Source organism: Sebastes umbrosus, chromosome 20 (genome assembly GCF_015220745.1).
Source record: "Sebastes umbrosus isolate fSebUmb1 chromosome 20, fSebUmb1.pri, whole genome shotgun sequence".
In the NCBI taxonomy this organism is placed as follows: Eukaryota; Metazoa; Chordata; class Actinopteri; order Perciformes; family Sebastidae; genus Sebastes; species Sebastes umbrosus.
In genome coordinates this window covers 21,376,129-21,402,080 of record NC_051288.1, presented here as the reverse complement: position 1 = coordinate 21,402,080, position 25,952 = coordinate 21,376,129, and the positions used below count along the sequence as shown (strand labels likewise).

The window sequence follows — 25,952 nt, the reverse complement described above, 5'->3', positions numbered from 1 at the left end:
AGTAGGGATGGAGATAAATTCTGAAACGGCCCTAAAACACTTGTCTGGGCGAAGATAGTATTAGTGTGGATGTAGCCTCATAGTGGAAAAACGACCGCAATATGTCAAAAATGGCAGCCTTTGAGATGAAAAAGAAAAATTCGCTCCTTCGTACACTACATTTGGTCTGCTTTAATTTGTGCACTGTGAAACCAAACCACACTAAATGGAAAACGAAGCAGAACTATCAATTTCACTCTGATTCAAACTTGCCAAATGGACTATGGCTTGTGAAAGCGCCTGTAGTCAACCGAGGCCTTAATTAATATTCTATAGAAAGTCATGTTTTATTTTGTAAGAGAAGTAGAAGTATTTAAGATGATCTTATTTTGGAACCACACCATTTGAGTGTTGAATAGTTAAAGAGGTCCAAACTGTGTCAGCAGTTTTTGGGCCAAACCCTCTAAAAATCCATCAACATTCAATATTCGCCACAAAGCTGCAACCCTCAGAGAGAAACTGTAGCTGTTTCTGGCACAGTGACACCACATGCCCTTTAACATCCCATTTAACAACAATATATCACGGCCGTTTCCAGGGGAACAAGGCCGCTTTCTCTTCTTTCTTTTGTACAGCAACCCGTATGCACCTGTCACTCGATCGCTCACATCTGTGCCTGTTTTGGTTTCTGTCCGTGTAACGTGACCATTGTGGGGAAAATAACCAGTTCAACAGGAATTGTTTTTCCTGTGTGGCGTACACATTGAAGTCATTTCACTCCCTTCTTGAAAACACCAACAAGAGTTTGACGCCACAACTCCTAAAACACACGCTTTCAAATAACACACAGTATAATACAATTGAACAATTTATATTTATAGCACATCATCGTCACTCTTGCAACATGCACATGTCATTGTTTGTGTCTGGAATTACACGGTTTAAAACCAGTTTGGGTAATTGTCATGTCTGTGGTAAAGGCGGTTCCAGTGAAGCCGTGAACTGTGGCCAGCACGGTGGGTTGTTCCCACATTTTAGAACATCCTCTGCGGTTTCTGTTTTATACAAGAACACCACAGGACAACGTCATCCGTCATCAGCTGGCACACCTGCCCCACTAACGTTCTCTGGATTATCATTACAAACACATTTTGGAACGTGCGTCATAGTTTTGGTTAGATTTGGACTTGCTGATGGTAATAAATACCAGTGGCACTGATTAAAGGGGAATTTCAGTCAACCTGGGTCTTACATTTTTGTCCATCATGTCTAATCTATTAGTCATGATGATGTACTCGCCACTTCTGTTGTAGATTTGGGAAACCCAGACTTTGGGAAGAACAGCTTTGAATGGCTCACAAGGATCACAACCCTCCTACTGAATTCCAAAAAAGGGATACCAGCAGCTACAGGGATTTTCCAGGGGACTACTTTTATTTCTGTGTTTACTTTAGTCATTCTGAGAAAAGTGTTTTGGTCAATGTACGCATGTTTTGGCTTCAAAAGGCTGTTTTCCCCAAGCCCTTCTAAAAACGTTTTCCCACATGACCTGACGTAAGTTTCTGCATGATGACACTGCTACATGTACAGTATATACACATGCTTATAGTCAGTGTATTAACGCTACATACGGTAACTTAGAAGGCGATAGATGCAGCGGTAGACCAGCAACTCCCGTGTTCTGAGAGGTAAAATTACTGCTTTTGTAAATGGAGTCTGGTGGTTTTGAAGAGCACGATATAATCGCTTCAGTTCCTTATCAGAAAGGGCTGTCTGACAGCAAAGTAAAGCGGTGAAAATATTCTAAATATAGCGAAGACTTAAACTGCTATTGATTCTTTTAGGTGGCTAAAATATGTTTTTCTGCTGCTCCCGTTGAGAGCTGCCTTACTTTGCCTTCAGAAAGCCCTTTCCCACGGGGAACTGAAGCCGCTATATTGTTCTCTTCAAAGCCACCAGACTCCATTTCCAAAAACAGTAATTTAACCTCACAGAACGCGGGAGTATACACACAACCCCACTTCAAAAAAATCCAAACTAACCCTTTCAGTAATGTCCAAACTTAGCGCAGCTAACTTTGACTCAGCTCTTGCTAGCGTTCACATTATTCATAACCTTATTGATTAGCTTCATGATTAGCTTACTTCGGTAATCTACGTCACTGCTTTTTGAACTCCTTGCCCCATTTGAAGTTATTGTTGTTCTTGATAGAGACCCCATCTAATAAAATGTCATCAAAATAGACAGAAATATGAGAATATGACCCGGGTTGACATGGTGCTACCTTAGAAAACCTTGAAAATGACCTCATTAGCAGCATAAATTATCACGTCCCCATGTAGTTTAACTGAATTCATTAAAAAAATCTATTGTTGCACGTTCAATTTGAAGCCGATAATAACCCAGCAGTTGATATTTATAACAGGTTTATCAGCTGAAATGTGCAAATGAAAACAATCTGATAAGAATTCCAGTGGACCTGCCTTTCTTTGTCGCACATTTCTATTAAAATCAAACATCCAAGTAGTACAGCCACTACTCCCACAGCTCTGTAATCTGTAGCAGTTAAACATTAACCCACGTATGATTGCATCAAGTTTCCCGCCTCAATAACAATATTGCTTTTAGCAGCAGTTGGCGCAATGTGTGTTGACTCGACTGTGACTGGGTCACATATGGAAAACACACATGACTGTGCAGCTGGCCGTTGCGGTCCAGGCTTTGGATTTGTTTACAGACCAGCGAGTCCTTATTGTTTTGCGGCTCTGTACGGACACAGGAACAGGTGGTTTTCCTCTCAATAGACAAAAGCGGGCTGCTGGCGTAACTGTGGTCACCTCTGCGCCCACTGGATGACAAATTCATGCCGGGAAACTAGTTCAGGAGATGGAAATAGTTCTGAACTATTGTGAGCTCTTATCGTCTGATGATCCTGTGAGAATCATGAATAAAGACTCATCTTCCTGTCCAAGCCTCGAGAGGAGATTTTAGGTCAGCGATCCCGTGCTGTGAATGGAAGGGTACAATACCTGGATAGATAGGCATCTAAGGCCTTTGTCTCTTTGTATCAAATGCATGTGAATCACTGTAAATAGTGGGTGTCACTCATGTGGGTCACCTTTGAGCCCCATCTTGTGTTCGTGCATTTCCTTTCTAGGTACATGCGTGTGGTTTGGGCGTGCCAAAAAGGGTTTGTCTTCCAGTGTACTGCTTTGTTTTTTGTTCTTTCTCATGTATTGTACTTTGTGTGCTGGCTCCTCAGTTACAGAGGCATTTTATCTGCCCTGTGGGAAACAACAGGGTGTGTGTGTTTGTTTGTTTGTGAGCCGTGTGTTTGTGACTCAGACGCCAACTCTCCCCGATGACCTTTCAACCTATTTACGTTTGAACGGAGGACGTTGATGGACTTTAAACTTCCACATATAGTTCATATGCATGTCATCACAACCACAACAGGCGCATCTGTACGCGCTTCGCTAATGAAAACTTGATGCCTGCAGACATATGTTTCCAGGAAATCCAAGTTGTTGCTTGATTGCCAAATCAAAGTGGCGTGCCAGATGTGAGAGCTATCTTTAAGAAAACCAAATAAAAGAAAGATGCATTGCGGTAAGACGACGCCGATGATACCTCAAAGACTTTCCTGACATAATTAGGTGGTGATTCCCGAACAGATCTGCAGGTTTCAAAGGAGCCATGTATTATTATATGATGTGTTAAGTTGTGGCTTTTATGTTGTCTAATGTAATCTGCCTTCCATGCTTTTGGCATTTTATTTTACAGGGCTACAAGTAATGATTGTTTTCTTAAACTTTAATTGATCTCAAAAAACCTTTTAAGGTATTAATCAAAATTACCCGGTACCATTAGTATCGGAACTTTTCCAGTCAAACGATACTTGCAGTCGATCCTTTTTGTGCCCAGATCTAGAAAGAAAAAATACTATTTGTATGGTTTTGCTCACAGCCAATCTCTGCAAGCGTTTTTTGATTTATTTCGACGTGTGATTGGCCAACTACGGCAGCAGCTAAAACCTATACAGCCTGGATTGCCACATTTATAAGTGGTAACCGCTGTACGAGCGTTGCGCAATTTGGCGGCGATTTGCTAGCCAGTGGAACACAGCTTCCATTCAAATGATGGGTATCGAATTAAGTACTCTATTGGTATCAGTATCACTTTAAGGGTACTGGCAACATCTGGGTGGTGGATGTGTCAAACAAACACAGGACTTTTACCCAGGGGACCGCTGTTCTTGTTTGTCTCGTGTGTTAAAACTGTTTAAAGGTGCAACCGTAATTCAGGAGAAATTATTTTTCCCTTGAAAAGTAATAGAGAATGCAGTTTCGTTGTATGGGAATGTAATTTTGTAGGAGACAGGGTTGTAAATTACATAAACAAAGTCACTAATTGACTAATTGTGTCAGTATTTGTCTTGCGGCTTATTTTACTTTAATTGCATGAACTTAGCTGCCGTGTAGAGCTGCAACGATTAACCAGTTCAACCACTAAATTAATCACCAACTATTTTGATAATCGGTTTGAGTAATTTTTTAAGAGAAAAAAGTCAAAACTCTCTGATTCCAGCTTCTTAAATGTGAGTATTTTCTGGTTTCTTTAAAGTAGTAAACTGAATGTCTTTGAGTTGTGGACAAAACAAGACATTTGAGGACGTCATCTTGGGCTTTGGGAGACACTGGTCGACATTTCTTTTTACCATTTTCTGACATTTGATAGACCAAACAACTAAACGATCAATCGAGGAAATAATCAACAATTAATTCCCAATGAAAGTAATGGTTAGTTGCAGCCCTACTGCCTTGCACACATTTAGTCCGTATAAGATTATGTGTCTCAGTGAGTTGATCTGCTGAAATGTAATCAGTCCTTGTGTGCTTAGCTGGACATTCCCAAAGAGTCATGGCCTCCTCACACACAGCACCAAACCAAATCACAGTGGATATACGTAAATCAAGCAAGGGTGCAATTACTTTAACAGTGTGCTTTTTACGAGAGCAGAAGCTCCAGTCTTTATCTCCGTCCTGTTCTGTGGTTTTGCAGCTTGTCGGCTGCTGTTGTGCGAATTGCTATTATCAGGTTGAAGTGGTAATGTCTGTGTGTTCCCTTTTGTCAGCAAGTGTTTTGTCGTTTTGCAGTCGGTGTCATTAAAGTTAACACCACGGGGGTTTATTAACTCGTCTTGTCAGTCAGCGCTCGTTCCCCGAGGCCTTTATAGCCGGTTTGTGTGTTTGACTTCAGTGGGAGGAGGATGCTTATAAAGGAAATAGGCCAGGAGCCGTTGAGAAGTTGACACAGTGCAGAAAACGGTCACTTATCTTCCCGTCACACTGAGAACCCTCCTGCTGATTTCACCAAAGTTTGTGTCCTGTTTTTTGTGGAGTCTAAAAGATTGTCACGTTGGCTTATCTTTTTGGTGATTTGGCACATTTTGTTCCCCCCCAAAGGTTTCATTCTGAGGAACTTGTCAGCGCTTCTGACCCTCTTTTTCTTTTGGAAAAAATATAGCAGCCAACATTGCAAGCAAACTATATTTGAACTTATTAACTATAGTGAAAGCCAACTGTGACTCTGGCCTCCCTGCTGTAACAGAGCGTTTTGTACTCCCTCTCTGTCTTTTTCAGCACAATCCTCTGTAGAAATTCTGCTTTGTTTCGCCGTCCAACAGCTATTGGACGGTTTAATTCAACCACTTGGCTCAGATCCCGCACTCTGGTACCAGGCGTGAATGCTGTCTATTTGTCAGAGACTGATGGGGCGGATTTTTAGTGATTAATTAGACATGTACTCGTGTGCACGGACTCTCCCACACACACACACACATATTACAGCACAATCCCTCCTCTGTAGGCGTAATGAGGGTTTGGGTACATTTCATGCGGGGCACGGAGAAAGAACGTCTGTCACTGTGCTGGCATGACTGAGTGAATCCAATGTGGCGACACCCTCCGCCGCCCCTTTGAGGGTGTGTTTCTCTTCAGTGCCCTCCATCTGTCCCTTTCCTTTTTCAGAAAAAATCCCGGTGGTATTGTTGCTTCACATGGGTAAGGTTGTGGCCCTTCACATGATATTATTCATACATTCCCCCCCGCCCCTAAAACCAAACTCTCAGGAGATTTGTTTTGAGCAAATGGCTTATTATATAACCAAGAAGCATGTTCACATCTATCTGTTTGGTTTTTAGCCAAGTATTTCCCCTCTCTGGCCGGAGCACAGCGTGGCGGCCCGCCCTGTATGTGACCAAACGCTTTGTCCAACTGTGCAGGAGTAACAGCTTTATAAAAGGCCAGTTTGACTGGAAACGGAGAGCATTCGCTCGGAGGCCTGGCCCTCTGCTTCTGGATGTCAGGATTTGAACAGATTAAAAAAAAAAAAAAAAAAAACCTAGTCACGTGGTGTTACTGTGGGGTCATAACAGGAACTTGTGCAACACACCAAAAGCAATAGAAGATGGATTTTGGAGTCGGAGGCAGCGGGAGGTTGGGTTTGTTTGTGTTTTTTTGGGTGGATAGATGTATGTTGGAGTTTGCCGCCCTGTCACACAGAGCAGAGGGCCGGCTCAGGCATGCTGGTTTTATTTGCTCACGTCGAACACGCTGCCCTTAATCCTCCTGTGGTTTTGTTTCTGCCGGTGCAGCAGTGGGGCCCTGGAGGCCGGTGCACTACGGTTTACAAACGCACACACACACACACACACCAACACACACACACGCACACAATGAGGGCATGTAGTACTCGGGGCAGCAGGCTTGCTGATGTAGGTATAATTTCCCAACTTGCCCCCCAAAGGTTTTTTTTTTAGGGCTGTCAATCGATTAAAATATTGAATCGCAATTAATCGCATAATTGTCCATAGTTAATCGCGATTAATCACACACTTTTTGTCTGTTCAAAATGTACCTTAAAGGGAAATTTGTCAAGTATTTAATACCAATATCAACATGGGAGTGGGCAAATATGCTGTTTTATGCAAATGTATGTATTTATTTATTATTGGAAATCAATTAGCAACACAAAACAATGACGAATATTGTCCAGAAACCCTCACAGGTACTACATTTAGCATAAAACAATATGCTCAAATTATAACATGGCAAACTGCAGCCCAACAGGCAACAACAGCTGTCAGTGTGTCAGTGTGCTGACTTGACTATGACTTGCCCCCAAACTGCATGTGATTATCATAAAGTGGGCATGTCTGTAAAGGGGAGACTCGTGGGTACCCAGAGAACCCGTTTTCATTCACATATCTTGAGGTCAGAGGTCAAGGCACCCCTTTTGAAAATGGCCACGGCAGTTTTTCCTCGCCAAAATGTTAACTTTGACAACCCTACTTTTTTACTTAAACATGATGAGTGTTCATTATCTTGTTGCAGATAAGGCACTCAACATTTCTGGGTGATCAGATCACCTTTGACCTCTGCCCGACCTGTTGCATGTTTCAGGTTTGTTTGAGCTGCTACAGCATGACATTTTGCAGGACATAATGTGACATAAATGGCGGCAACTCCCACATGATATATCGTGTCTTCTACTTTTAAGTACCTTTGCATGACAAATGTTTTTCTCTAACTCCTTAACGCTTTAGGGTGCAGAGTTTAATTTAATAGCGTTGTGTTATGTGAGGACAAGTCTGTTGACGCTGAAGATTTGGCTGATTAAGGTATGAAACGGGCCCTCGGGAGATTTCATTTGAATCAAATAAGGTTGTGTTTGATGATGATGATATACTCCGCTGAGGAGGACTGCGGGTTGTGGTTGAAGATACCGGAGATGGACATAAGATTTACAAGTTTGGAGAAACAGACAGGAGTTACCGCAATGTAGCAAAGCAATGTACTGCTGTGGACGGGAACAGCAGTACATTCAAGACACCCGAACTATCCCTTTAAATGATGAATTAACTAGCAAAACAAAGCTGGTCACGGCGACTATTATGCGACATTAGGCAGCTCTAGAACCACATGGATATTTGATTTAATCAACTGCGTCTAGTCAGTGCAAGAGGAGCAACAACCTCCACTGTTTCCTCTCAGAAATGCCATGCTGTCTGGGAGTGTTGAATAAGTGAGTACAGAGCCCTCAGGTTGCGTTGGGTCAGTTTACCGTGGGATCATACTGTCTGGTAGACTCGAGTCACACCTGCGTGAAATCGGTATGTCCTTCCTCCCCTCTCTTTCGTAACATTCACATCCTTTCCGTCTGTGTCTGTTGGAGATATTTCTCCTATTTGTCATGCAGGGTTAGCCTTCGAGCTGTGCGACTACATATGAAGTTGAACAGGAAGAACGGGTTCCTTGTTGCAGCAGGCTGTAATAAAGTAGTCGGGAAGAACAAAGGATGGCTTACTGCACAGCGTTTTGTGTCTGTAACAGGTCTGCACACTGGTGTAGATAATCACAGATCAGATGCTACTTGTGTCACTGCATCAGTCACACATTTTTAAAACCTGCTGATTCATTTCTCAGGTATGTTATGATGAAGCGATACTGATTTTGCATGCTCCATAAACAAAAAGTATTTCTTTGTCTATTAACTGCGCGGTGAGTTAAGGACAATAAGTAGATGTTGGACTGGAGGAAACTTTGAGGCGCCTGGAAAAAACACAGTGAAGTGAGATGGAGGCTTTGCTAATGAGCTCCCACCACCAAGGCTACAGCAGCATGATGTGAGGCGGAATCTGATTCATACATAGTGGATGAGCTCTCCTAATTCCTTCTGTTTTACCACATTTCTGGCATCTTTTGATAATAAAAGTTTTGTATTTATTTATTTATACAACAGTTGCGCTCAGACGCCGACAATGGGATTAATAGAATGATGTAAAGTAGGGCTGTCAATCGATGAAAATATCTAATCGTGACTAATTGCACATTTTGTATCTGTTCAAAATGAACCTTAAAGGGAGATTTGTCAAGTATTTATTACTCTTATCAACATGGGAGTGGGCAAATATGCTGCTTTATGCAAATGTATGTATATATTTATTATTGGAAATCAATTAACAACACAAAACAATGACAAATATTGTCCAGAAACCCTCACAGGTACTGCATTTAGCATAAGAATATGCTCAGATCATAACATGGCAAACTGAAGCCAAACAGGCAACAACAGCTGTCAGTGTGCTGACTTGACTATGACTTGCCCCAAACAAATCATAAAGTGTGTATGTCTGTAAAGGGGAGACTCGTGGGTACCCATAGAACCTATTTTCATTCACATATCTTGAGGTCAGAGGTCAAGGGACCCCTTTGAAAATGGTCATGCCAGTTTTTCTTCGCCAAAATGTAGCATAACTTTGGAGCATTATTTTTCCTCCTCCGCAACAAGCTATCATCAAATGGTTGGTACCAATGGATTCCTTAGGTTTTCTAGTTTCATATGATGCCAGTATCTTCACTTAGCTTTAAAATTGAGCCAGCTACAACCTCCGAAAGATCAAATAGCGGACCCCGATTTTTAAGATGTAAATTAAAAATGGATAGTGTTTTAGATAATCGATACAGTATCACAACACATAATATCACAATACTCATGTGTATTTTCTTACACCCCTATATTGCATCCTAAATATAATGGATTGTGAGTACAACTGACGGGTCCATGTTGTTATTTCAGTGCGTCTTGTCTCTGTCAGCCTCCTCTTCCCCCCGTGGGAATCAGATGTTTTGGGCCTCACAAAGTAGCTTCAAATGAAGTTTGCCGACCTTCTTTGTCAGAGTTAAGAACTTCCCTATTCTTATGCAGCTCCACTGATTAATTGATTAGCGACGTCATAGATGGCGTTGGCTGACTCGTATATATATATCATTTGCATATCAATGTTGCTGACAATAGGGATGAACAATGGAGCAGATTCAAGGTCAAACAAAGCAGAGGGTTTCTTACTGCTCAGACAGCAGAGTCTTTGTGTTGAATATTATACTTTAAAGAAATGGAGGACTTAAAGCTAGACGAGGCAAGATGTGAAACTATACTTATTGTAGTGTTTCAAATCAAAAAGTGACGACTAGTTTTATATCTGGTCTAAAACGAAAAAAACATTCTAGTCCTACCAAACTTTTTCCTTGTCTATTTTTCTTCTCTTTTGTGCATTTGTGTTGTTGATCACGGGGTACTCAGCTTTTATATGATATACCTAAATGTTATTGGGATGGAATTGGATGCAATGATCAATCGATTAGTTGTCAACTATTAAATTAATCAGCAACTATTTTGATAATCGATTTGAGTAATTTCTTAAGAAAAAAGTCTAAATTCTCTGATTCCAGCTGCTTAAATGTGAATCTTTTCTGGTTTCTCTCCTCCTCTATGACAGTAAACTGAATATCTTTGAGTTGTGGACAAAACAAGACATTTGAGGACATCATCTTGGGCTTTTGGGAAGCACTGATCGACATTTTTTCATCATTTTATGACATTTTATAAACCAAACAACTAATCGATTAATCAAGAAAATAATCAACAGATTAATCTACAATGAAAATAGTCGTTAGTTGCAGCCGTAAACCTGCCAGACAATAGTTGGGGTCCCATAACTGTTGTGTAATTACACTTTACATGTCTCCTTGTAGCTTTTCCATGGAGGCTTCCACCTTGTGAATAAATGATAAGACTTCTTCGCTGTCTCTCTTTTTAAAAATTTAAAACGCAGTCAAAAATAAATCCAGAACCTATCTCAGTCAGAGTACGTCTGTTGCTTTAACCTGACAGTAGTCGAGCTTCTGTGATCGGATAAGCAGCCAAAGCCTCTTTTCCCCTGTTCGCCGGGTGTAAGGAGAGAAAGTGGCGTGGGATAGCTGAGGACCGTGTGGCGCCTGTGATCCACAGGATTACAAGAGTGAGACTGAACGCCGATGAGCACGGCTGGTTGTTGTGATGTCACTCTGAACCCGCGTCAGAGTCTGCCAGCGACATAAGATGCTCTTAATCATTCATGGACCCTGTCACCGCTTGTCTCAGTTTGAGCTGGAGTCATGTGGCAACACTGAGCGTTTGGTTACATAAAGGCTTCGTCACCGTCTGGCACAGTGGGCTGAGGCGACTAAAACAAACAAGATCAGATCTATTACCTCTCTGGGAATATTTAGTGCTCTAACACTAACATGTTCAGCCGTATGTGTGTGTTTTTGTGTATATATTGATTGCTATATCTCAGTCTGTTTTGCTTCATGAGCTTGTAAAAAGAAACCTAAGATGTAGTTTTGCCCCCAACTGAGCTGAGAACATGAGTGTTATGGGCCCTACAGGCCAGTCTGGGATCCCTTGGGCACAATGTACAGTATGAGCAAACACAGAGCTATGACTGTGTGTTTTTCTATCTGTCTAGTTGCTGAAGTGAACTTTTTTTTTTAACTTTCATTTATTTTTGAAAGTCGTATATTATTCTCTCTATGTTCACAAAATCAAAGAGACTGCTCCAGCAAATAATTTATAACAGCAATCCATACTTCACCTCCCTCCCCCCCCAAAAAATAAATAAATAAAGAGAGGAAAACATAAGATATAGTAAGGTAACAGTGGAATAGTCCACTCAGTCCTCAGTCGAGGCTTCACAACCGTAGTGTACATACCAATGATTGACATCACGGTGTTTACGTCCACTTCTTATATAGTCTATGGTCTCTCCACAAAGAATCACACAAAGTTTAAATATTGTGTTAACCAGAGATTGGCTAATACGTTTCTTGGAAATAAGTCATTCAGCATAAAAAAATGACTAATCGACTAAAGAAATCTCAGTCGACTACGATCAAAACAACCGAATAGTTGACTAATATATAATCGGGGGTTAAAGTTTACCTCAATGCCTAACATTCATTTGGAGAAAGCATGGATAGACTTCCCAAAACAACTGAAAAAAAAGATGCTTATAACATTTAACACAGCTACAGTTTCATATACTGAACAGTAAATCACTTTTTTAGGCTTTTAAAATGCTCTCTGGGATGTTATTTTGAAACAGTAGAAGGCACATAACACTGCCGTTCCTCATGATTTATCTTGTAAAAAAAGTAGTGAAAGGCGAGAACTGAATATGGCAGGACTGCCTGCAGGCCCTACTTCATCTTTTGTCATGCCCACAATAATGGGGTCTTGATGATCCTGGAGGGGGAGGTTGGGGGGTTTGAACTATTCCTCATCAAACACCAAGGGGGCCCCCAATAGACATTAAATGGGCCATTTCCTCGAATGGCTTAAGGTGTGGGGTTTTGCACCTTTTTGATATTCGAGCACCCACTGACATATTTTTATGCAGAGGTTGAATGTCTCGGAGTGACGAAGAGGCACATCAAAAGCATTCCCCTTCAGCTACGGGCGATTGTCTTATTGCCCCGGCATGTGGCCACCAGGAAGGGGTTAATCCATCCATCTGAATCCATCTGAATGAGCGGATCTCTCCATGTAAGGGGGGATAAAACCTCCCTCGCTGTCTCCGGGCCGGCTTAGAGACAGGAAGCTCTCGCTCGGTAGCCGGCGCTCCGCTCTGATGTTGCCATAGAGAAATACAAAACTATGGGCAGCGGGGAGCAACGTATCAGTTGATGAGTTGTCTTGAGCGGTCGGTCACACATTCGGCATCCCTTTTGTGCGGTACATACTAATTGGCTACTGCACAAGGCATGGAGCAATAAAGGGTTTAGCTAATAATAGATCATACAACCGCTATGAGTCCGCTCAGAGGGACGTTGTGGGCATTTGTTTGCTCTGCGCTATAATCTTATAATTTGGCATCCAGTTGCTGTTTAGGGGTTCGAACTTGAACCCAAATGGTTTTTACAATAGAACTTGAAAATAAGCTTTTTATTAATGCCTTTGCCATCTTTTTGTTGTTGTGGGGACACTGCATCTCCACCATTAACGGCACCAGAAGAACTCTTGAATGAAGTTGTTGAGTAAAGAGGATAAAACCTTTTGGCAGTGGATAGAGTTCAGCTCTCTTTGGGGGATCATTTCTCATTTTGAAAGAGCAGCGAACAACATAACAGCGCTTTTATCATTTTATCAAACCCCCCCCACCCCCCCTCTGTTCCCTCTAGTGCTACAGTTGCCTTTCCCAGTTGAATGGGTTCTTGTCAGAGATGCAAATGTTTTCATGGGTGACGTGTCCTTTGGAATATTGTTGAGTGAAGCCCCCATTCATTCACGATGGGGATACGCACACAGGCCCCGGAGCGTGGGCTTCAGCTCCAGAATGATGGGAGCGCTGTCTGGCTAAAACAATAGCAACCCTTGTTAATGTCAGTAACACATGGGAGCGGTGGAGCTAGTGGACTGTGGCTAGCACAGAAGTGGGTGTTTAGACCTCGTCTCCACTCGAATCTGTCGTAAGATCACGTTTCAAGGCGTGAGTCACTAGTGACTTGAGGACAGTTTTGGTTTATGATACGAGCCATATTATTAGTCCAGTAATAATCAGGGCTGTCAATCGATCAGGAAGGGAGATTTGTCAAGTATTTAATACTCTTATCAACATGGGAGTGGGCAAATATGCTGCTTTATGCAAATGTATGTATATATTTACTATTGGAAATCAATTAACAACACAAAACAATGACAAATATTGTCCAGAAACCCTCACAGGTACTGCATTCAGCATAAAATATGCTCAAATCATAACATGGCAAACTGAAGCCCAACAGGCAACAACAGCTGTCAGTGTGTCAGTGTGATGACTTGACTATGACTTGCTCCAAACTGCATGTGATTATCATAAAGTGGGCATGTCTGTAAAGGGGAGACTCGTGGGTACCCGTAGAACCCATTTTCATTCACATATCTTGAGGTCAGAGGTCAAGGAACGCCTTTGAAAATGGCCATGCCAGTTTTTCCTCGCCAAAATTTAGCCTAAGTTCAGAGCGTTATTTAACCTCCTTCGCGACAAGCTAAAGAAATTAGTGGTGTTATTATTGCGTTAACTTAGTAATGATATAACTTGACCTATCGCACCCTTAAAGGTATCCTCTTGTCCATTCTCTGCAAGTACAGGATCAGGGTGCTGCATTAAATCAAGAGCACTGCTCTCCTCATATAAAAAAACAAATGCAGCTTTAATCTCTGACTTGGTCGTCACCAGAGCTCGTGTTCAGTGAAAAACAGATCAAATGAAGCAGTGGCGCTCAAATGTCACCTTCAAGGCTAAAAGAGACGAAAGCTAAAAAACTGCGAGTAAAAACACAAAGAGCTGGCGATGGAAACGTATGTCCTGATGATGATGGAAAGGTTGGAACGGAGTGTAGCAGATCTGAACTTTCAGAGCCGTAAGTCGATCCATGCTGAAGAAACACCGTTCCACTTCTTGCGTTTTACTTCAATCTTTTATTCCTGCCAGCTTGAACCGCTCCGACTCCCAGTATCCTGTGTCTCGCTGGTTATGTAACAGTCAGGGGGCCTAAGTGGGAACTAAAGCACAGCAGAGACAGCGGACGCTGCAGCCACTTGAAAAACTGAATGCGACAGCAGCCTATTAGACCTCTTTAAGAAGAAGCTCAAAAAATGTACCAGAAGAAATGTACAGACACTTATTTAGCCTCGGCGAGCTTCACTGGGGGTTATTATTATTATTGTTTTTTAAGTAAGTCGAACTTTGTACCAGAAAGCTTTTCTTCACCATTACATAACACACTCACAGACTCCTGCATGTAAAAGCTTTTGTTAGTTTAGTACCACTCAAGTGAGACTCTGGCAACAAAGGTTTCCATACTTGATGCAGATCAGGACGGAGCGAGTTATGCGATAGTGGGTGATGAGAAATGAATACACAACAGCTCTTTAGAGAAGCATTTAAAGTGGTATGTTACATTTACAGCAGAATAAATGTGTATTAATTGTGTTTCCACATTGCCTGCCAAGGACATGAGTACTGATGTGGCTCTCTATTCTTCTTCATAGGTTGATCCAAGATGAAACCCGAGCTGGAGGACCAGAATGGCTGCGCACATTAAACACCTGGAATTATACTTTCTTTGACAACATCTCACACAATCGCCAAATAACTCAGGAAGGAACTCTCCTGAACTCTTTTTTAATTCCTCTCTGTGGATTATAAGTAACATCATGCCTATTCTCAAGCAGCTGGTGAACAACTCTAACCAGTCGAAGCGGCGGTCTCGGGCCGACCTCACCGCCGAGATGATCAGCGCTCCGTTGGGGGACTTCCGCCACACCATGCACGTCGGCAGAGGAGGGGACGCCTTTGGGGACACTACGTTTCTAAGCACCCGATCGGGGGAGCCTCCTCGGGAGCCGGAGCCAAAGCAGAGCTCCCCGGGCCCCAAACTGGGGCTGCTGTCCCGCACCTTCAGAAGCAGCAAGCGCACGCAGTCCGTAAACCGGGGGGACAAGTATGAGTACAATATGAATGCGCCCTCCGGCGGCTCGTCCACCTATGTGAAAAACGCCATATCCCTGCCTTACCTAAACGAGGAGGACATTAACAGAGGCAACCAGCTGCCGAAGAGCGTCTCCTCGAGCCCCATGAAGAGGCTGTCGGAGATTGAAAGCAAGCCGGTGAACGGAGCTGCGGCGATGGCGACGTTGGACGCAGAGTTCGAAGAGCGCAACTTTGGCGAAATTACAGATTTGCCGCCATCCATGTCTAAGGGAGGCGGGATGAAGCACGCAGAGTCTATGATGTCCTTCCACATTGACCTGGGGCCCTCGATGCTCGGGGACATCCTGAGCGTGATGGAGAAGAAAGGCTGGGAGGAGGACGACCTCGGCTACGAGGAGGGCAAAGGTAGCGAGGGCCGCGGGTCGCCCTCCCTCATCCCCCACGTATATGATGAAGTGGAAGTGGAGGAGCAGCCCCCTGCGAGGCCACCTCGCACCATGTACCAGCAAAAGCCCGTGGTGGATCCCTACACCCCGGAGCTGCCAACCAGGAACAACCACCACAACATGGACAGCTGCTCCGTGTCCAGCTCCGGCTCGGTCGCCGAGGAGAAACCGCAGTACCACCTCCAAGACGGCGACACGGACAGTGCAAAGTACAGTTCGCCACGTGGGGAGGAAGACTTCACATTCATGGATGATGACGACGACGAGATTCGAGTGTAGACTAAACACGGACGGTCTCGAAGGACACTAATGGAGAAGCTGGAAAAAGGCAGCGGAGGGGATTTCGAGGCAGGGCCACATCTGCTTTAAGCTGCTTGTAGATCAATCTAATCTCTGCACACTTTGTTCAACATCATAAATAAAAACCAATTAAGCCTTATTCACTGTGCTGTAGCAAGGAGAGTGTATGCCAGGGTGCATACAGACTGGCTCACTTTGATGAAACTGAACTTATTATTGGGGGATTCTCCATTTTCCTGCGTTCAAACCTTGTCCTCAAAGGCGCATTAAAAAAAAAGAAGCCTAAAACACTCGTTTAAATAAGTAAAGGGTGACCACGTGGTTAGAGAACTGTACTCCCAGCTGTCAATCACATGACATTTAGTGTGTGTGATGCACGAGGTGAGGAGAAGGAAATGTGAGGTCACAAACCAGATGTGGAGGAAGAGGGAAAAGGACAAGAAGTGAAACTCGGATAGTTTTGTAAAGTGTGGGAGTGATCGCGGAGCTTCATTTGCCGACGACGATGTCTCGGCATAGACACTAAATAGATAAAGTAGTTCTTACTTTTGTTCATGTCAGACTTTAAGGGGTGATTTTTTACTTTATTTGATGTACATAGAGTATGTGGAAGTTGGTCTACAGTAGCCTGTTGTATTTGAGTTTGGTAGTTTATCATTTTGCAGCTGTCTCTCTTTGGTCTTTTTTTTAATTACACAGAGAGCTGTGGTAGTTATTCATAAGGGATGGATCATACTTAATGTGCACTGTTTGATCTTAAAAGTTTTGATTTGGGGGTTGAAGTTCTTACAAAAAAACACGTCTTAATGGTACTACAGAGTGAGGCAGCTTCTTTCCGTACATGTTGGCTGCATGGCACTTAACTATTGGACTCAAGTAGACATTAAATTGTCTAAGAAAAGTCACATCACTCCTGCTATCGCTGTCGTGGTTAAGGCTGTATCAGATGACAATGACTTCTGTTTTACAAAACCGCTGCTAGGGAAGGCTTTTTAAATTTAGGGCTGCACGATTATGACCAAAATGATAATCAGGATTATTTTGATCAATATTAAGATCACGATTATGTCTTTTATTTTAGAGACGAAATTGTTTTTTGCACTTTCACGTTTCACTTGCTTGTTGTGCTACATTCCTGCTAATGTACAAATCAAAGACTGGTCCTTATTCTCAGTACATTGAACAGAACAACACTGCTTTCACAAATCTTTGCATCAAAATAAGACTTGAAATAAGGTTACAAAACGAGTAATACGGTATGTTACTCAGCCGCAACATTCAGGAAAGTTTTTGAGGCTGTAGGGTGTCAGCGGCATGACAGCGCCCCAAAAAGTGAAGCCAAAACATCTGGATCGCCCCCTGGTGGCTGGCTGTTAGTTTAGGAAGCACATGATTTGATATGCAGCAGTTTTCTATGAGCAAAAGCACACATTGTTTTATATATTATCCCACGTACTTAACTGTGGGAAGCCAAAAATCGTGATTAATATTCGATTGATTGTGCAGCCCTATTTAATTTGCAAAAAAAAAAAAATGTGAATTGTCAAAAAAGAAGGCCTTAAGTATGTGTTCTGTGTCCTGTATAGTTTTTACAGGACAGAAGTGGTGATTGTGGCTAATTATGTGTGTTTGTGTGTCGTTACATCTCATTACACATCATCGCTGAGGTTGGTAGGATCAGCAGGTCAACAGAGAGGAATGAAAAAGTTTGAAAGGGAGTTGTTACAGTAGAAAAAATGGCAAATGAATAGTTGAGGCTCTATCCACAACACGTAGACCAGACCAGCATCGCGTCATCACTAAGGCCACATCTCCTTTTGGGGGATAGAAAACCTAAGAGCCCATAGAAGTCGATGCAATTTGATGTGTGTTTGCATTGTAATTTTGAGAAGTTGTATGCATTTATTTCTTGTTAAACAAATGTATGTTTTATAGAAATGTCTAATAATAATTGTTCGACCTTACCTGAACCTGAACGTTCGCGATTCTTTAATAAATTAAGGTTGATCGCCGTCATGCCCCTTCTGTCTTCCCCCGTCCAAGTGGAAGAATGACCCAACACAGTGGCCGATATTGCTTATCCGGACGTCTATAACGCTACATATTTGATTAAATCACCAAGTATTGTTCGGCTTAGTGTTGTCTGTAAACAATCAACTTGTTAAAAGACAACTGTTCTGATCTTTCGGCTGAGATTTATTTGGAGACGATAGTCTGATGCTGCTATACCATTAATGTATGACTGTACTGCAGCAGCCTCCCACTCAAGCTATAGCTAAACAAACTTATCCAAACTGTCACAACATCATTTAGCCATTATCCACACTGACGGTGAATATTCACGTATCTTATGTGCCTCCAATCTCAGTGTAAAAGCCTCAGTTAACCAGCTACACAACAGCTTTTCTGTATTTTCTCTCCATATGCGACAGCGCCTTTCTTTCCCCCAAAAGGCGTTGCGGCCTTGGCGATGACGGTCTGCTCTGTATCCTCCCTTTAGACATGTGTTCAGGCGTGTCTCTAAAGGCAGAGAAAGGATGTAAGAACATGCACAAAGTTGTTATTAGAGCTACTTAATAGACGGGGCATCAGGTATGTCTCGGGGCGGTGTGAGAGAGAGCGGCAGATATTTCCTGAACTGGCCCCCCACAAGTGATACCATTCACCTCCTCTCTCTACACAAAACCCCAAATCACACAGTAGGAACAGATGATTAAATCAACCCATCATCTGGCCTTTCCCTGTCTACTCATTAAATGTGCTGGATTATTGGCCCCCAACCAGCTGGAACCGCTCCAGAACCAGCCGGGTCAGGAACACACAGGTGGGCTGTTTTCTCTTCTTCGGCTTTTTCTTCTGTTTAGTTGCTTTAATGGTGCCTTCAAATGAAGCTTGCGAGCTCGTGTATACAACACGGGAAGTCGTTTACACGATATGCTTGGCGTTCGAGTGGTTAAGTCATGAGAACGGTGCTGCTGAGCCGTTACTGTCGGCGTCTAGAAGCCACAGAGGATAACAATTTAGAAAGCTAGAAAAGGCATAATGACAGATTGGGAATATCAACATCTTCCTCAGACGTATTATACAATATACGACTAAAATTACAATATATTAACTTATTATGCACCGAAAAACTTCCACGGCTTTTCTGACGTCAACAAACACGTCACAACTCGTCAAACTTTCCACTCACGAGGGCGTTCATATGGACTCTTCTTGTGAACGGCGGTAAACACGACCTCATTTGAAGGCACCACCATAATAAAACCTAAGCTCACTCCTCCAGGTGACTTTCTAAATAAGGCACACAGAGGTGTACTCCTTTTATTTGGCATCCATGATTAATGTCTGACCTTTTTTTATTTTGGTTTTAGAAAACTAATTGCCAGGTTTGATGAATGGGAGCTTTGAATATCCTGTTGCGGCGTTGAAGCAGGGGTGTGTGTACATAGAGTCAGGATGCTGTGCCATTCTGCCTCGGGGTTAAGTAGCGAGAAGCGCTGAAATTAAAAGCGATCTGGAGGAAATTGCCAAGTATGTTCTAATATACACAATATTGGGTTAACATTAGCAGGATTTTTTTTCTACTTATGTATAGATATGCAGTATGGTTTGAGTCAGAACTCTCATATTTTAATGTAAATGGGCCAAAATGTTTCTTTTCCTTCTATTGTGAAATTTGTGGATTGTTTGGGGCAGCTGCAATCCTTCATGTTCATCACCAAGCAATGGACACAACAACAAAAAAACACTCCTTATCTGTTTAATCAAGTGTAAATATAATTCGTGCCATCGATGATTACAGTAAGCAATCTTTGTTATCAGCAGTGTGACTATGAGAGCGTGAGAACCAGAGGAATGTTAGCGGCTTTAAACACTAAATGGCACATTTGCGGGGCAAATTGTATTTGCAAGTAATAAATAGAGAATCATGGGAAAGTATGCAAAATTACGCTGAAATACTTTCGTCTAATTGGTCTGGCATTTGTGTTGTTTCTCTGTAGGAAAGGCCAGACTAAACCATATAAAGGAATTTGCAAATACTTTCCGCCCCAGGTCTGCTTATAAGTTTTCTGTGCCCTGACAGCTGTGGTTTTGATGAGTGGTAAAAAAAAAAAGTGCGAAAAACAACTGGCTCAGATTTCTGCTGTTGAATGTTTTCTTTTTTTTTCTATTCAGTGGCTGTAGTGTTATGCCAAGTATGTACTGTTTTCTTTTCCTACTCCTTATTCTGGTTTTACAGTATATTAATATATTTACCTTCATCACTTTTCCTTTCTTTTGAAATAACAGCTATATTTTTCAATAAAAAGAGAAAGCTGGTAATCTTTAAACCGATGTCTTTGGCTGTCTTTGTTTCATCTTCGCGGGAGGCCTCTGCCTCGTTTTCAAAACTCTTATTCGCATTCTGCTTCCAGAGCACTCATTGAAATCTGACCTTCAAGTTAGACCCAAGAATTTATACGGAGGGAGTTAAAGAGTTCCAGACGCAGTTTAACAAACACTCGCTGGGAGTGTATTATTCTACATAAATAACCCTGAAATGAAAGATAAAACCTTTGTTTAAAAGATTCCACATTACGGGCAAGATGAGTCTTGTTAGCTAATTAGAGCCCTCCAGCCTGACATTGATTTTAACGGGCTTTAGAGAGCGTGCTTGATAAAACATGAATATGATAAAAACACTCATACCTTTGTGTTCCTTTGACGTGCAAGAATTAAAGTCAACAGATTTACTTTTACATGCGGTCCAATTCATTTTGTTTCTGCGAGGAAACTGAGCTTAAATGGTGCATTAGTGACGAATAGAGAAAAAATTAACCTTTTAATGTTCTGCTTGACTGTTTTGGTATAGAGCACATTTTCATTCACTATATCTTATTAAAGAATATGTTGAATTTAACCTGATTGAGTCATTTCTGCCTCTCGGTTCAGGTGTGTTATGCTAAACAATCCACTAGATGTCACTGTGTGTTTAAATAGCATGCCTTCTTACAGGAAGTTAGCAACAAAAATGAATCTATGATTACTCTGTTTGGTCTCATTTTCAAAGGTAGACATATTTTTTGACACATCATATTTTCTGAGTCCTTACTGAACAGAATTGTGTAACTTGATAATAAAATAAAAAGTCTAATAAGGGTCAAATCATTTTCTAAAAACATGCTCTGCCAAACGGTTCAGTTGTCCTTTTATGGTAAAGGTAGTAAAGCTAATGATGTATTTAAAATGTACTATTTTCTACTAAATAAAAAAACTAAATATATAATATATACATATATATTATACTAAATAAAAAAAAATATATATATATATAATGTATAATAATATAATTTTATATATTATTATTACATATATATTATATCTATAATAATAATAATAATAATATATAATGGTTAAATAATTTAATAAGTATGATTTTCGGTTGAATTGTCCTTTACTGGTAAATGTATTGATTCTAAGATGATAAATTTAAAATTTTTATGACATAATAAAAAAATTATGAACATTCACTGTTGTTAATATCATGTGTTGATATCATATATTTGATTTGAATCCATAATATATTTGATGAAAGAATTATGTCAGTATTATTTTTCACCATTTCTGAGATGTTTTCAACGTAGCCTTCTGTAAATATGGTAAATATCTAGAATAAACACATGGAAATAATACTAGTAGTGGTAATACTACTAATTTCATGGTAGCAAATTGACACATGTTGGTATACTAACCTACTACCAGCATAATAACAGTACGTGGTTTGTATTTTTCTTTTACCATGAAGTGACATCTCAACCTCAAAAGGGTTAACTGTACAGATGGGATATATCACAGCTTTTCTCTTTCTTTTGTTTCCCCAAGTATAAATCCAATATCTCCCGCTGATGGCCTTCTGTCTTTGTGATGACAGTGTTATCTCCATTATTCCTACATTTAATTGACATGTACGTGTTGTCACTGGGTCTGAGCCAACACTGTGGCACACAGACGTGTCTCTAGTCACCCCGGGGGTTCAGGACGGTTGTAAAATGTGTATGTGAGGTTGTCATGAAGAGCATCATGATCTCAGGTCTAAGAATAGTAACCAAAGTGTTAAAATACCGACGTGAATACGAGATTGAAGGGGGAAACTTCTTTGTCTCGATTAGATAAGATAAGATAAGATATTCCTTTATTAGTCCCACAGTGGGGACATGTGCAGTGTACACCAGCAAAGGGAATAGTGCAAAAAACAAGATGCATCAGCTAACACGGTAAAAAAGAGCTAAACAAAGTGAAACAAAATATGAACCATTTAAATAGAAGGAAGTATAAAAATAGGAGCAGTATATACAGTATTTACAATAAACAAAATTGCACAAGTGGAAAATGATATTGCACAGTGAGAATGAAATGAAATTCCACCTGAAAATATTGCAGTATGAATTACACCTGAGTAGTAATAATGATAATGATACTGCACAGTCATTATACAGTATAGTGCAGTTATTGTCAGTTTTTGGTGTGTAAGTGTAAGTAGTCTACTGGGAGCAGTGCTGATGCAACGGTGTAACTAAGTACATTTACTCAATTACTCTACATTTTATACTACTTTATACTTTACTAGATTTCAAATATCCCCGTTTTACTAAACTGCCTGTATGCAACAGCTATAGTTACTTTGCATATTTAGGATTTTACATACAACACATATGATAATCTGATCAAATATAATGCTTGTATTGTTACAGATTAAACTACCAAACAGTGTATTTGTATGTAGTTCATGCAATAAATTAATAAATCACTTATTTGATCTAAGGTTAAAATTTAAATCTGATGTGATTAAACTGATTTGTCTCATGAAGTACAGGAATATATAGACTGTTTCAACGGAATTGCATTGCGAAGCATACTATACTATGACTTTTTTTGCGACATACTATACTGACTTTTTTTTCGACATACTATACTATGAATATTTTTTTCCGATATACTGTACTATGACTTTCATGCCTTTTTTCGACATATTATACTTTGACTTTTTCCGACATACTATACTATGACTTTTTTTTCGACATACTATACTATGACTTTTTCCGACATACTATACTATGACTTTTTTTCGACATACTATACTATGACTTTTTCCGACATACTATACTATGACTTTTTTTTCGACATACTATACTATGACTTTTTCCGACATACTATACTATGACTTTTTTTCGACATACTATACTATGACTTTTTTTTCGACATACTATACTATGACTTTTTTCGACATACTATACTATGAGTATTTTTTTATTTTTTCGACATACTATACTATGAGTATTTTTTTATTTTTTCGACATTCTATACTATGACTTTTTTTTTCTTCCACATATTATAATATGACTTTTTTTTCAACATACCAAACAACAACATTAAACCGGGAAACTGAAACAAGAGAAACCAAAGTATAATCAAAAATAAGGAATTTAAGGAAACAACACAAAGATAAGGATGGATAACTTACAACCAAAAATAGATAGCTATCTACAATCTATAACAAAACTATTAAAAATTCACAGCCACAGGTCAACTGACGAATGTCACTGTTTTCTCCAGGTGCTTTGTCTCCAGGCCCAGACGGATAATTGAAAGCACCGGAGCAAGAGCGGTTCCCGGAGAGGGAGAGAGACAAACAGCATAACATCACGGTATGTAATAACTTACATAGTATGTCGAAGAAAAAAAAAGTCATAGTATAGTATGTCTAAAAAAGTCACATTATAAAATTAGTATAGTAAGTTATTACATACCGTGGTGTTGTGCTGTACGTGTCTCTTCCTCTCGTCTCTCTCCAGGTACTGCTCTTACTCCGGTGCTTTCAATTATCCATCTGGGCCTGGAGACAAAGGACCTGCAGAGAACAGTGACATTTGTCAGTTGACCTGTGACTGTGATTCTGTGATAGTTTTGTTATAGATTGAAGATAACTATCTATTTGTGGTTGTAAGTTATCCATCCTTATCTTTGTGTTGTTAATAATTCTAAAATAATGTGTTGGATATACATGTTTATAGGTGTGCTACTACCGCCCTCTAGTGTCACGTTTATATTAAAGCAAGTTAAATTCATGGATTATTTGTCTGCTGACCCAATTTTTTTTTCTTGCAGAGCAAACTAGAAGGCAGCGGCATAACATGTTCAATAGATCTGTTATCTTCATGTGTAATCAAACATAACCTAAAAATAAGGTGTTTTGGTTTAAATTAAGGGGTGGATGAAGTTTACTATATTATTTAATTTCACACAACTCACTCATAAATAACCAGGGCTTATAGTTCAATGTCACAATTATCCTGCAACATTACATTATGGCAATAGTGGATGGTTTTCAGTCCAGTTCATTTAATGATAATAGAAATTTAGATTCCCTGGTGTCTATACCGCATCCACTGCCATATTTAGGAAGAATTTCAGCTTACTTTATTACAAACATGCCCTCTTTTTACTTTGAATGGCACCATTTAAATCAGGCTGTTTTGTTGCTGCTGTTGGTTTGGTGTAGACAAAAAGGGATATTCTGAAAAATACACAAAGCTCAAGCTGATCCCTCAGACACGTCTGTAGGACAAACTATTCATGGGTTTTCAAATCCTCATTCTCACCTAATGTAAAAACAAAAACAAAGCTTCAACAACGTGGAAGTGTTTTGGGAAATTTAAAATCGCCCGCATCATAATACATAATTCTGTGAATGTTCTTTACAGAGATATCCTGTGAGAAAGCCAACTCAAATCCCTATTTACCCTGACTCATCTCAAGCACAGCCTTCCGACATTTATTCCAACAATCATTCTTGTTTTACATGCAAGACACATAAGAATGAAAAACTATGTTACTATAATAAACATCAATGTAATAACATTCATATTTTTCCTGTCTGTACTATCCAAAAGTAATACCACCAAATGTTTCCTAATCGCCAATTACACTAACACCGTACCCTTATGGCTTTTCATTACCACAATACAGGGAAAAGCATACGAAATGTATTTGCAAGGAGAGCTAAGCGGATTTCTAAATTGTGCTTTCAGTAATGTATCTTCTTTGTTTCAGTCTGGAGGAGGACAAATAGCTGGATCAGGCTGGTGACTCACATTGGAGCAACCACGTGGAACCGTCTGTGTTATTGCCAGTGAGATGAAATATCCTACTGAAAAATTAATGTCTTCTGTGTGCTATGCTGTAAATATTTACTCTGCCTTTCCTCTTGTTTGATGTTCATCATCTACTATAGAGTATGATGACTTATGTATCTGATGGATGTCTGAATTAATCAACTATAGGGCCATTAAGGGAAGTCTTTCAAAACCAAACACACCAAACACCAAACACTTGGTAGATTGATAGTTAATTAAACTTAGTTCATAGTTATTTTACTATTAACAAACAATTAAATAATAGTTAATGTTTACTAATAATTGGTAATATTACATTACAAAATGTTAGAAATGTTTTAATATAAAACAAATATTACATAGATATTTTTAACACTTAAATGGTTAATAATTGGTTTGTAAACCGTCTATAAACATTATTTGGATGACTATTATAAAGCTGCAACTGACGATTATAATACATTGTTAAATGGTTAATAAATACTTTGTAAAGCATCTTTAAACATTTTTTTTTTTTTTAAATAGTTGATACTTTGTCAATGGTTAATAATTGGTTCTGCTCCATCTATCAATGTAATGTTTATAGACAAATAAACATGGGAAAATAGGGTCCACGTTTAAAAAGTTACCCTTTTTAACTGTGTTTTTAATTTACAAGATAGTTCCCTTTGAGGTATTGTACACCTTTATATAATACAGTCTCAATGAATTCAAAAT

At 40.2% G+C, this 25,952-nt stretch overlaps 1 protein-coding gene and 1 long non-coding RNA gene across 2 annotated transcripts in view; one reads left to right on the top strand and one right to left on the bottom strand.

Annotated features, from left to right (window-relative positions):
• cdc42ep4b (CDC42 effector protein (Rho GTPase binding) 4b) overlaps positions 1 to 20,414 on the top strand; it is a 28,542-nt gene extending 8,128 nt beyond the window's left edge. Inside the window, exon 2 of the mRNA XM_037755034.1 lies at positions 14,893 to 20,414. Coding sequence (XP_037610962.1) covers positions 15,058 to 16,059 — 1,002 coding nt within the window. The 5' untranslated portion in view covers positions 14,893 to 15,057 and the 3' untranslated portion in view covers positions 16,060 to 20,414. The remainder of the gene's footprint in view (positions 1 to 14,892) is intronic.
• Positions 20,415 to 23,867: 3,453 nt separating this feature from the next.
• Positions 23,868 to 25,952, bottom strand: part of LOC119479272 — a 209,292-nt gene continuing 207,207 nt past the window's right edge. Inside the window, exon 5 of the long non-coding RNA XR_005204652.1 lies at positions 23,868 to 23,971. This is a non-coding gene — a long non-coding RNA (uncharacterized LOC119479272). The remainder of the gene's footprint in view (positions 23,972 to 25,952) is intronic.